The sequence below is a fragment of the Spinacia oleracea genome, chromosome 3, assembly GCF_020520425.1.
Source record: "Spinacia oleracea cultivar Varoflay chromosome 3, BTI_SOV_V1, whole genome shotgun sequence".
NCBI classification, from domain to species: Eukaryota; Viridiplantae; Streptophyta; class Magnoliopsida; order Caryophyllales; family Amaranthaceae; genus Spinacia; species Spinacia oleracea.
The window spans coordinates 18696712-18710481 of NC_079489.1; the positions used below are offsets into that span (position 1 = coordinate 18696712).

General features: G+C 36.1%; 1 protein-coding gene across 1 annotated transcript; it reads right to left on the minus strand.

Moving 5' to 3' along the window:
• Positions 1-1133: 1133 nt before the first annotated feature.
• LOC110785394 (uncharacterized) lies at positions 1134-13411 on the minus strand. The gene is made up of 13 exons (XM_021989824.2): positions 13044-13411; positions 11748-12626; positions 11275-11375; positions 11058-11172; positions 10741-10818; positions 10498-10590; positions 6438-6521; positions 6126-6224; positions 4546-4608; positions 4378-4408; positions 3464-3510; positions 2335-2393; positions 1134-1663 (listed from the first exon to the last, which is right to left on the minus strand). Exons 1-13 carry the CDS (start codon positions 13086-13088, stop codon positions 1429-1431), a joined length of 1929 nt encoding a protein of 642 aa, XP_021845516.2. The 5' UTR covers positions 13089-13411; the 3' UTR covers positions 1134-1428.
• Positions 13412-13770: the final 359 nt, after the last annotated feature.

Below are 13770 nucleotides of genomic sequence, written 5' to 3' on the forward strand. Positions count from 1 at the left end.
AAAAACTTATGAGCCCCTCAGCACGAGGGTAACTCCTAAGTGATCATCGTTTACAATGGAGTCTAACTGCGGGCTATTACAAGTGTCGATATACATAGACTGGACCAAGAGATGTCCTACATTAGCTATCCAATCTGCCGCTCTATTTGCTTCTCTGTAAACGTGCTAAATATGAAAAGTTTGGAAGTGCTAAAGAAGTAATTGGATATCCTTAATAATATTTTGAAGCTTCCACGGCGTTTTCCAAATCCTTAATTGGGTATCGTATTTTACAAAATGCTTCTAAGCTTTACAACCTTTATATAGTGTATCGTTATTCGACGTCCTCGTTCGCCAAAAACGCTCGCGTATTTTACACGAAAGGACGATTGTGCCCTTATAAATATACCCCACCACTTCACCTTTTACCACAAACTTCCACCCTCCCTCTTACTCCGACATGTCAAAACAATTTACGACAGCAAAATCCGGCAGCCCCGTCACCATCTCCACCACCATCATCTTCAGTTCTTCACAACCATCTCCACTTCCATCATCTTCACCACCGTTCGTTTAAAAAGATTTAGAGAGACCCTCACCGTCTCCACCACCATCTCCTCCACCAGCAGCCCCTCACCGTCTCCACCTCTATCTCCAGCAATTCACCGTGCACCACCATCGTCTTCTTTTGCACTCCATCACGCACCACCACACACCACCACCTGATTTGCACTACCACCTGCACTGCACCCCACCTCATGGACGACAACGTTCCTTCAACATCGTGGTCATCGGCCATGTGGGTAGCCTCGTCGTTGGAAGTTTGATTTTTTTTTATTAAATCGAAACGCCACCGCCGCCCAGAATTGGCAGGGCATGACCATGGTGGGCCGCCCATAAATGGCGGCACCCACTATGACTCTGCCGCAGATCTTGGTAATATATTCTGTTAAGTTCAGTTCAGTTCAGGAGCATTCAGTTCAATTCAATTCAATTCAGCTCTAAGATTCAGCTCTAAAGAACAAGGCCTAAGTGTCTACGGAGTACTCAAATTCTGAATAATCCTCATAACATACAACACCAAGAATCAACAAAAAACTTTACTCACGTCTGAAAACATAAAATAAAAAAAACATAATAAGTTTATCGGAATATAGAGAAATAACCTTTGTGACCTTTTACCTTAGGTTAACTCTAATAGTCTTACATGTCAAACCATTATACAAAAGTATGTAATCTTAATTCTTGTTACCAAGGAATATCTACAAGAGTTGCGATTTGCAAACAAAGTGAATTAATATACAAACCCTACATACAAATGGATAACATGGAAGAACTTCAGTCAGAGACTTGGACTCGTCAACAAAAATGTCTAAGATCAGCTCAGTATAATGATCCAAGCCTCTTATTTGTACAAGATACAGTCTTCGAGTGAAACTTGGCATATATTTACGCCTCTGATCGACCCACATTTTCATCTATTGTAGCAGTAGAGGAGAGAACCTTATCTTGTGATTCCTCTGAGTCGAAAGGCTGGGATTCATGTTTAGCTGCAGCCTGCAACACCCGGTTTTGGACATCTAATGATGACGGTGAGACTGGAAGTCCATTCCCGTTACTTTCTACTTTTCCAGCTGCCCGAGAGACAGCTTGTGCTCCAAGTTTCACCGGAGATAGCAACAAACTTTGCACAGATACTCAAATCAGCATCATTCTTACAAAAATGTCTATTAACAAACAAACAAACCACACACAGGAAAATGCTAATTTCATTCAGAATCAGCTCTCTGTTGAGTTCTTTTGTTATGCCCCATCTCAAGTCTTTCTTAATCTTCTTTCTACCCAATTCTACCTCAATTTTACCAATTCTTTTTTACATATTCCAAAATCAATAAACTTAAATTTGTTAGCCAGATTTAGACACATTGCGAACAGACAACAGCAGTACTCTTGAGAGTTGAGAAGGTTCTAGGCTTCTAGGTCCATCAACCCAAAGTTATAAGCAAAAGTACAACAATGTAGGCATCGGAGCATTTTAAATGATCACAATTTACAAGCAGCAGCTTGACTTGAGAAAGTTCTATCTTGAACTACCAATTCGGACAACAAATACCACAAAATAGCATAATAAGAACAAATGATATGGAATCCTCAACAGCTTGTCAATCCCAAAAATAATTCATTTTCATGAAAAAGTACTTCAGGCTTCAAGAACTTTGGCACTTCAAATACATTTAAATACTTGCCCCATAAAATAACTACAAAAAGTATATTCGGAAAGAGAATAGATTGCAATTGATAGAACCTTAGATTATAAATCCTCATTAGGTAATGCTAAAGTATAGAAGACATTACCCGACATCCTTCTTGAAATCCTCAGAATCCTCGTAAGAAGCCACTCGGCGATATATGGTCTAGTATGTTGGAGAAAATCAAAGGAAAAACATAATAATTATATAAAGTAAGTGAAGATGAGGTAATGTTTAACAGCCATCAGGCTAATTTTTGTTTCTTTACTACATCATCATCATCATCACAAGAACATCAGCAGCAACATTAAAACAACAATAATATTTTAAACATTACAATAATTATTATTTTTCTTGAGTAATCAGGAAGCAAGAATGATAGGTATACAGTAAATCACAAGTTAAGTTCCTGCCTCAGGTATTTCCTCTAAGGCACATTGATGGACGGGGCTCATGAGTCATGGCCTCATGGGAGTGTAGTATTGAGTGATATTTTTCTACATGTTGCTTGTTTATTCATTTTAACCTTAGCTTAAACGTCTACTACAGCATCTCAGTTGCTCAAGCATTCAAATAAGAGGTCTTTCAACATTTTTTTTATTCAACCTGTTATGTACCACTTGGAAAAAGACCTAATTTTTAACTGGAGATAACTGATCTACACTAGTCATCCAATATAGTTAGATCAGATATGGTGACATGAAATCCAGATAGGACCAGCATTGGCAGACCTCTAAGCCCTAAGGCCCTAATACAAAGCTAGTACCTGCCATCTAGCTAGGCAGACTGGGAGATGGAGGAATTTGAGTACCATCTCCAGAAAAAAGTTGATTACTAGCTAGTCAGCGGATTTAAGTACTGAGGTGTGTATCACTTGAAGGCAGGATTTCATTACAATCTTCAAAAACAAATCTGTTGATACTGTCTAGAGTACAACCAGCACCAAATATAGTACGAGTCATCATTTTTCTTGGCAAATATTGCTCAAATTTCCATAAATTCCACAGCATAATTCTAAATAATCAGGGGGTTCCAACATCACATTTCGCATGAATTTCTTCAACCCATTTTCTAAAGAAATATGCATGAGCCCTCAAACTCCAATAATACTAATTTGGCTTGGTATGTGAAGAATATTAATCATAAACAAGTTACAAAAGAATCATATTCTACCATTTTACTGTTTTTAACACAACAGAATTCTATCAAATTTCATTCAAGGTATGGAAAAATACCTGAGCAACACCAATAATACCAATGAGTTGTAGAGTTTTCTCCCACTCTGAAACCACGTAATATCCTCAGTAAATTACAAGGAAAACTGAAAACAGTTTCAAACACTCAACAATACTAAAAGAAACCTTAGTTACACCTCAAATATATTCAGATAACAGAGAAATCAAATGAAGATAACTTTGTTACATAATACTCCCTCCGTTTCGAAATAATGGTTACACTTTGACATTTGACACTATTCACAAATTTCATTTTGACTATCATTTGTAATTTATACGTAAGGGGAAATATAATAGTGTGGGCCCTTGTTTGATTCGTCTCGATATGTACTTTCGGAATATCAAATTTGTATAATTTTTACGAATACAAAAGTAGAGAATTAATCTTCAAACATTTACATTTGCAAACGTGAAAATGTAAAGTGTAACCGTTAAATCGAAATGGAGAGAGTACTTAAAAAGAAGCAATAGAAAAATAAACTTGATTTGCTTGTTCTATTTCAGGAAAGACTGCTCTTACATTAAAAACTCTACAAGTTCCATATGCAAGCGATGCGTGCAAAAGTAACTAGATTACTAGAATCACGCAGCAAAATTGATCTGGTGTACTTGCATGCGTGATTCCATGTGTATAATTTTTGCATCAGAATTTCCTACTTGAATAGCTGACATATAATATCATGCGTATAAGCAAAATCCCTTTTAATTAAATAATGTTTGCGTCATTTTTTAAAGTAATTCAATTAAACTATTCAATTATAATACTAAGTGAATGAGGGTATGATGTACTATTCATAAGGGGACACCAAAAGGTCAAAGACTTTAAGAGTTCCCTCATAGAATAAGATATAAACTAATTTTAAGGAAGGTGAAGGAGATCCCTCATAAAAAAAAGGAAGATGAAGGAAACGAACCTAATAATGCATAGAATGCCGCAACAGAACCCTGCATCAAAACAATTGATGTCATTTTTATGTCCATGGTACAAGCAAAAACTTTCCAGAATGAAATCCACAAGATTTCTTGACTTGACGACAACTGAATGTTATATTGTTTACTCAATGAAAGTAACCTCGTCTTACCACAGCAACCCCCAAAACTTGCACAGGAGTAGGATTCAACTCTTCCAGGATTGCTGCAGCTTCCTGAAAAAGATATTATATGGTCATAAACTCATAATTATATAAAAGTTGGTGTGTCGGGACTTGGGAGGGACCACATACATGCATACATTCCGAGAGTTTCCTATTGTAATTTTTGTATGCTTTTAAACAACAGAGAAGCAAGTCAGCAACACCTTTAAAGCTGATGATTGCTTTACATCATCTGACCACTATTAAACATGGACTCAAATGCACGATTACGACTAAATCCAGCTCAGAGACGTGCTAATCCTCACACTTATATAGTTATATGCATTTATACATGACTCGACTTATATTTTTGGTATGAGGGTACTTTCATCTGACAGTTAAGATGTGTGAAATCACAAGCAATCGGGATTACTTTACGAATTTAGTTGCCAGAAATAATGAATTTCAACTTCAATAATTACCCAGATGTAAAGCACTGAATGTTTACAATTCTTTACCAATGATGTCTTGGCCAAGTGGTTAAGACAGACTAAGGGTCTCAGGTTCGAATCCCCCTCCCCTTATTTGTAGTTTGTATTGTCCTTGTGGCTCATTTACACCCAAAAAAAGCTCAATTGCACCCAAAAAATTATAGCTCTTTGTAAGGCAAGAAAAAATTTAGGCGATATGGGGGAAAAAACAGTCAACGTTACACGAATATGGAGGACCAAAAATCCTCAAAATAAAGAAGTATTCAATGTTAAAGTAAATGTTGACTGTCGCACATTGTGATGTTTTTTTAATGTCATAGAGTTTGTGCCTCCTATAACCCAGAGAGCACTGACTTTCCTACGACGTCCAACATGATGCAAAGAAAAAAAATCAGCTCCTGCACATAAATGTCATATTTTTATCTCAATCTTGTTTTTTTATTAAACTTGTTATTTGATAGAAAGAGCTAGGGGAACTGTTTTATGGAATCAACGGATCAAAAAGAATAACAAAGCCCGTAACTCTATTTGGGCTCTAAAGGCTAAACCAGTCATAACTTAATTCAAATTTCTTTCATTCTTCTTTTGGGTTGTTGGATGTTAAGTCATTGTTGGCAGTGGAGGTTCCTCTCCTTGAATGTCACGACCCTAGGAAACATACTGTAGCTAACTGTAAAATGCTGCAAACTAGGTTCCAAAGAAACCCTGATCCCTTCTTTCATCCTGCCTTACGCATCTCTACTTGACATATCACATATGGACCTACCATCTCAGTGTTGATTCCGCACAGAGTCAGTCAAATACACTATCTAACTACTGGATTGTTGGTGAAGGAATTTCAAGAAGAAGGCTGAGTGCAACCCAATACCCAACTATGGAATATCACGCGGGGTGGGGTTGGGGGGGGGGGGGGAGTAGGTAAACCATGCACAAGTTCTAAGTGATTCAAAGAACTAAACACAGACACAAATCCCCAAGTCTACAAACATTTAAAATCTAAGCATTTTCCTCTGAAAGATTTTCCAGAAAATGGATAGTTGGATACACATCAATAGTCCCATGAGAAATATGAATAACTGAGGAACTGCAGAAGACTACCTCATTGAGGATGGACATTGCTGTCTCAGGTTTAAGCTCCTTAGCACGAAGGCCATGTTTGACCCAGGACTTGAAACCACCATGAAGGACATATGGTCTCTGGAACATAGACGGAAATTGAAGATTGGTGAAATTAAAATATACTCCACAAGTAAAGGATATGGTTGACAAAATGAAGAGCATGCAGAGATAAGCATCGGCAGAAAAAGATTTGATATTTGGGATTGAGGGAGAGAGATTTAATAATTGAGGTTTGAGCGCAGAAAGATCCATCACAATAAAGACTAGTATAGACTAGAAATACAAACTTACCTTAACCCCAAGCTTCCTCAAGGATCTAGCAATGCCTTTTGCATGACTTCCATCAGCATCCATAACTATGATCTTGGAACTGCCCTATAGGTAACACAAGACTTGTAATGAGACGCCATCCAGACATGAAGAGTGACAGTAAGAGGTGTTATAAGAGAATGTAGGGATGAGCCATCAAAAAATTTATAAAGAAAAAAACCTAAGGCACACAAAAGAGTTATTCAAGCGGGTTTTCATCTTTGTTTCAGTAACAAATAAACATTTGATGGAAATAAGAAAGCAGTAAAACAAAGTAAACATGGAAATATAATAAAATCTACTGCATTTCTCATTCACCTTAATCAACAAGAAATATTGTCTTTTATATAGGCTTGAACCAAACTGAATTTGCAAAACAATAGGAAAAACTATCAAAAACTTGGAGTGTTGCTGACATAGTATCCCACTATTCCACATTTCCTCCACTAACCTAGTGAGATATCTTAAATTAAAACTAACCAATTTGACTAATCTGACTAATTTGTAAATAACAATTATAATTAAATGACTAAAATTAAGGGAACTTTGAAGCACTAACTTTAACACACCCCGTTGCTTCAAAGTTTGATAAAAAAAAATGAAGCACGTCTCTTCATCCATGATGCACTCTCATCACCGAAACAATGTTGTTGATGCACGTTTTCACCAACCTCAAATGTCTGGAGCACTTCTCTCCCTTGGTGCACATCATCAAACTTCAGTCTAGAACAATTTTTCTTCTACGGCCACTTGCGCCTTACATGCTTCCTCGACATTTTGAAGCAAGCAATTCCTTTCCAAATGGCCAAATTTTTTACACTTGAAACATTTTTGCTTTCCCCTATGCCAAAAAAAAAATTCTTCAAAACCAACCATCTACAATGGTTGCATTTTGGGATTCTTCTTTCCCTTTGTGATACGAATATTTGACCAATAATGCTCCTTCAATTCCATTTTCTTCCTCCCTCATTGATCTTTTTTGGTCTACAGCTTTAAGAGCATTGACCAACTCTCTCAGGGTTATTTTGGTTAGGTCTTTAGAGTCTTCAAGTGAGGAAATATTTTACCAATATTTTCGGGAACACTCACTAAAACCTTATCAACCACTCTCTCATTGGAAAATGTTTCCCCAAGCAATCTAATTTGATTAACAGTGGCCATAACTCATAAGTTTACTTACATATTCTTTAATGGTTTCGCTCTTCTTCTTCCTTTGCATCTCAAATTCTAGTTTGAGGTTCAAAACTTGCATCAACTTTGTTTGAGCATTGCCCTCAAACTTTTCCTTTAGCGGTTTAGCCTATCCCATGCCTCCTTTGGTGTCTCACAAGTCCTGCTACTCGTAAAGATTTCAACTGACACATCAGAATGAATACATGAAAGTGCCTTTGCTTTCTTCGCCGCTTTTCATCGTGCTTTTTTTTTATTTGGGATACAGTTGGATTTTCTGAAATAGGGGTTGAGTCATCACTCTCGGTTGCTTCCAACAAATTCATGGCTTTCAAATATGATTTCATTTAGATAGCTCATGTATTGTAATTCTCTCCTTTAAATGTGGGTATAGAAAGTGACAAAGTATTTGATGCCATTGAGAGAAAGATATGAACACTCAAATAAATTAGGTCTCACAAAGATCACTGCCTCTGATACCAATTTGTTGAAAATAAGAAAGCAATAAAACAAAGTAAACGTGGAAATATAACAAAATCTATTGCATTTCTCATTCACTTTAATCAACAAGAAATATTGCCTTTTATATAGGCTTGAACCAAAATGAAATTTGCAAAACTATAGGAAAACTATCTAAAACATGGAGTACATGTTGCTGACTTAGTATCCCACAATTTTCTCCACTAACCTAGTGAGATATCTTAAATTAAAACTAACCAATTCGACTAATCTGACTAATTTGTAAATAACAATTATAGTTATTAATTAAATGACTAAAACTAAGGGAACTTTGAAGTACTAACTTCAACACACCCCTTTGCTTCAAAGTTTGATAAAAAAAAAATGAAGCACGTCTCTTCATCCATGATGCACTCTCATCACCGAAACAATGTTGTTGATGCACATTATCACCAACTTCAAATGTTTGGAACACTTCTCTCCCTTGGTGCACATTATCACCCTTCGGGCTAGAACAATTTTTTTTTCTACGGCCACCTATGCCATAGATGCTTACTCGACATTTTAAAGCCTGCAATTCCTTGTCAAATGCCCAAATTTTTAACACTTGAAACATTTTGGCTTTCTCTTATGCCAACAATTTTTTTCATGTTTCTCTCCATGTATGATACGAAGATTTGACCAATAATGCTCCTTCAATTTCATTTTCTTCCTCCCTCATTGATCTTTTTTGGTCTACAGCATTAAGAGCATTGAGCAACTCTTTTAGGGTTATTTTTGGATAGGTCTTTAGAGTCTTAAAGTGAGGAAATGTTTTACTCATATCTTTCGGGAATTCTCACTAAAACCTTATCAACTACTCTCTCATTGGACCGCCCAAGAAATCTTATTTGATGAACATTTGTCATAAGTTTACTTACATATTCTTTAATGGTTTCGCTCTTCTTCATCCTTTGCATCTCAAATTCTAGTTTGAGGTTCAAAACTTGCATCAACTTGGTTTGAGCATTGCCCTCAAACTCTTCCTTTAGCCTATCCCATGCCTCCTTTGGTGTCTCACAAGTCCTGATACTTGCAAAGATTCCATCCGTGTCAGCCGATTGAAATGCATGAAATTGTCTTTGTTTCTTTGCCGCTTCTTCATTGTGTTTTTTTATTTGGGATACAGTTGGAGTTTCTGGAAGAGGGGTTGAGTCGTTACTCTTAGTTGCTTAGCACAAATCATGGCTTTCAAATATGATTTCACTTAGATTTCATTAAGATAGTCCATGTATTGTAATTCTCTCATTTGAATGTGGGTATAGAAAGTGAAAAAGTATTTGATGTCATTGAGAGAAATATATGAACACTCAAATAAAATAGGTCTCACAAAGATCATTGGCTCTGATACCAATTTGATGGAAATAAGAAAGCAATAACACAAAGTAAACGTGGAAATATGATAAAAATCTACTGCATTTCTCATTCACTTTAATCAACAAGAAATACTACCTTTTATATAGGCTTGAACTAAACTGAAATTTGCAAAAAAAAAATAAGGAAAAACTATCTAAAACGTAGAGTACATGTCGCTGACGTAGTATCCCACTATCCCACAATTTCCTCCACTAACCTAGTGAGATATCTTAAATTAAAGCTAACCAAGTTGACTAATTTGTAAATAACAATTATTATTAAATGACTAAAATTAAGGGAACTTTGAAGCACTAACTTTAACATAAACAATCAAAAAGAAACTTGTGTATGATTTTTGCATTAAACTCAAACGTAATCTATAAAGAAGGGAGCAATTTTGATAGTTCAATCGTAACAAAAGGAATGGTATACACTAATGCCTTTCTAGAGCCAACAAAAAATTGGATATATTTAGGCTCCGTTTGTTTTAATGGAAAACACTTTCCATAAATGATGTTTGTATTGTTAAGGGTGGAAAACTATTTTTCCCAAAGTGGAAAAAAGTTTCATTTTGAAAAGAAGGAATACCATATTTTTCCTATCTACTCCTATCCATCTCTCCTTTCCATTTCTATTACCTCTTTTCTCTATAATTTTTCTAGTAAGGAAACAAACACAGGAAAACTATTTTCTCATGATGTTTTCCCTTGAAAACTATTTTCCATGAAACACATTTTCATTCCATTAAAGCAAATGGAGCTTTGATTAGGAAAAAGAAAAACTATTATAAAATAGCATCCTCTACCACTTCTCAAAAGTAAAAATAAAAAGTGAACAGAAAATAATGTCACATACATATATAAACTAGTATGAATGAATCATGCAGATTTCATAATGTTGAACTCAAGTAGGGGCATTTCTTTTGGGGGAAAGATGGTTGATAATGGTGTTATTGCCGTATAAATGTATAATATCAAGATTACGATAATTAACAGAAGATACAAGGATAAAAACATACTTGAACATTCTTTAGATCCCGAATCACCACGGATATTAAATTGTCATCAAGGTCTCTGCTGCTCTTCATTAATTTTCTTAAAGAGCTATCAACCTGGCATTACAAAAATTTAATGCATTAATTAACAATCCCTGCCCCATAATAAACTACACAGTATCTCTCTTTTGATTGCAGCAAGAATATATATGTTGCATGTATAAACATTAATGTATGGAATCTTCTACAGGATATTGTAAGTCAAACCTTGGGCAAGGATACATCTGCATATCGAAATCGAGCTGATCGTCTAAGATCAGGGATTCCATCTTGTTGCCGCAGATCCTTCAAGAGTATAAACCACGTAAGTGGCTACCAAAAGATACACAAATAATCACATAAACTTCTAAATAAAGAAAAATGCAGCCCTACAGGTCACATTTTCCAAGAGAAGAAAACTAGATAAATTTTGATTCATTAGCAATTTTATGCTGCTTCTTAGCAACACTAACTGAAAACAGCATCATCATGGTATTAATCACTTTTGTATCATGTGAAAAGGCCAGAGAAAAACAGTATCTAACCTCAGGCCTTATGTCTACAAGAACTGCACTTTCCTTTCCTGATAAGAGCTCAAAAGCCAATTCAGGAGAAATATCTCCAGCATAGCCACTGTAGGTGACCAGCCAATATACAGCCCTGCACAAATCTGGTAAACAGCATAAATTTCCTGTAAAAGCATGGAATAACCCCAGGTTACACCAGGAGAAAATATCAGAGTCGGGAGTGCAACATCAATACCACAAAGTAGACGTAGTGCCAAAGAAAAGAACAAATGGGACAATAGGATCTGAAGGGTCTAGGCCTAAGCTTCTCTCCAGTCCTTCGATGACAGAGTAGACCTGCTCATAAGATCCATATTTTCAGAATAAGAAAAAACAATCAACAAAGAAACGAAGTAACCATCATTAATGTGAGTTAGTACATGACACATTTAGTAGTTATCATGTCTATATGATGCCCTGTGCATTTATATGGCAATCTTTCACTCGCATAACAAAAAGAATTAAGCCACGGTGAGATGCCAAACCATGTTTGAATAGAAAGGAATGCATCTTAAACCTATCAAAATTTAAGGTATGTTATTATCATTCATGATGAAACAACTGATCAGTAAAAGTTATCAACAAAAAACTTGACCCAACTCAAGTCACACAAGATCATTCAAGAGGGAGAAAGAGAGAGTAGAAGCAGAAGCTAAGAGTTAACATCACCTGTAGGAAAACCATGCCCACCGGCCTTGAAATTTCACTAGCTTTCTCCTCGAATAACTTCACTGCATTTTGGATCTCTGAGGGCAGAAGATCTTTGGAAGTCTCATACGAGTAATAAACAAATTTACCCCCCTTCACCAAAGAATCTTCCACCACAAAGATAGTCTTTCTTAATAACTCAAGAGCTAGAGTGCCAGCTTTACTGCTGGATTGCTGAAGGTCACTTGGAAGTTTGTTCAATTTAGAACTAGTAACCTCACCAGCTTGATCAAAAGAAGAGAGCACTTTAGCGGTAAGATTTTCAATTGCGTTATTGCCATCCTTGACAATGTCTGTTATCGTTGAATTAATCTTATCCACAGAGCTATTCAATGCATCTCCCCCCTCACCAAATGATGCCCTCATTGATTCATTTGTTTGAGAGAGGAGATTATCAAAACTACTGCTGGAAGACGGCAATGGCTCAGCATTGATGCCAAGAGTGTCTGGCACATTGCTAGTGCTACCTGCAACGCGATCCAAAATTGAGATTGGTTCTTTACTAGGAGGATCTAGCAAGATATTAGCGCTATCCATCATGTTGTCTCCTAGCTGCTCTTCTTGTGACACAGAGGCAGCAGAATCCTCCACATAAGTTAAACGTTCCCCACCTCTGAAAAAAGAATCACTCATCTTTCCGGTAGTGTAGTGCCATCCATTCAATAAAGTTTTATGTCCATGAAAATCATAATTCAGAGAAGTTGCAGCTTCTTTTTGAAGGCATGCCCCTTGACAAACTCCACCTGATAAGCTAGGAATTGTCGTGTCTACTGATACGCATTGAACACCAAACACCTTTTGTGTTCGAGTGAGGTACCTTACTCCATCATTTAACAAGATCTGCACAATCAATATTGGTTGATGTATAAGAAACAATTTCAAAATGTCATTAGCCTTTGCAATCCTAGAAAGCATAATGCCTGATGGGATTCACTGTCAAGTACTTAAGAAAGTTAAACCCCAATCATCTCCCAATTATTAAAACATTCTTTACAGCTATAACTATGCATCACTTTGTGGATACTAACTACACATGTGATCAAATCCCGATTCTTTGATAATTCCAGTTGATCACCTCCCAAGACACATACACACAGCAAAAGATGAAAATGCATCCTAATTAACCCAAACAAACAGCTTCAGAACTAAACAGCAATTTCGAAACTTGTAAAAAGTCATGATTATCCAAGTCAAATGCATCTCATTCCAAATTAAGCTAAAAAAAATTAGAAATATAAAGCATAAGCTTAATTTTACCTGTGAGTGAGAAGAACAGCGAGTGGCTGAGCAAACAGGCAACATCTTTTCCCCTTTGACTTGCTGAATTCCCAAAAGAAAAACAACCCAATTAAAAGTCCCAGATGCCTGAAATTCTGAAAAATTATGCTAAAATTTTAAGACCCATAAAATGTTTGATGAGATAGAAAGTGTTTTCTTGAAATGGGTTTCTCAAAACCCAGATAAAAATGGCAGCAGCAGGTTGTTTCAATAGTGAAGTATGGGAAAATGACAGAATTTTAAGCCAGAAAATTGTGTATTTGCAAGTAATGACCAATGAAATTGTAGTGTATGAAATCGTGTGGCGTATCGAGCTGTTTAGGTTCATCTATTGAGATTCTCTTTATTGCCTCTCGTTTGTGATGCCAAGTTGTGGACAAACCTTATTGCTAGTCGTTGTCTTTTTGGCATCATCCTTTTTTTTTATTTCTTATGTTCGAGTTAAAATATTAGTTTTCTCACCTTGTAATCTAAAAACGCATACATATTTGGTTAATTATTTTTGCACCTAACAGAGATCTTTTAAGTGGAAGCAACGTGCCAGCAGTTGCGATGAATAAAGGGCAAAGAAGATAAATGTTAGATATGTAAGGGTATTTTAGGCATCACACTATTGGATGAATAGTGGAACTCAAGTCCTCACTTTTAAAGGTTGTAAGATTTTTTACTTAAACAACAACAACAAGATGATCAATATAAGTAATGT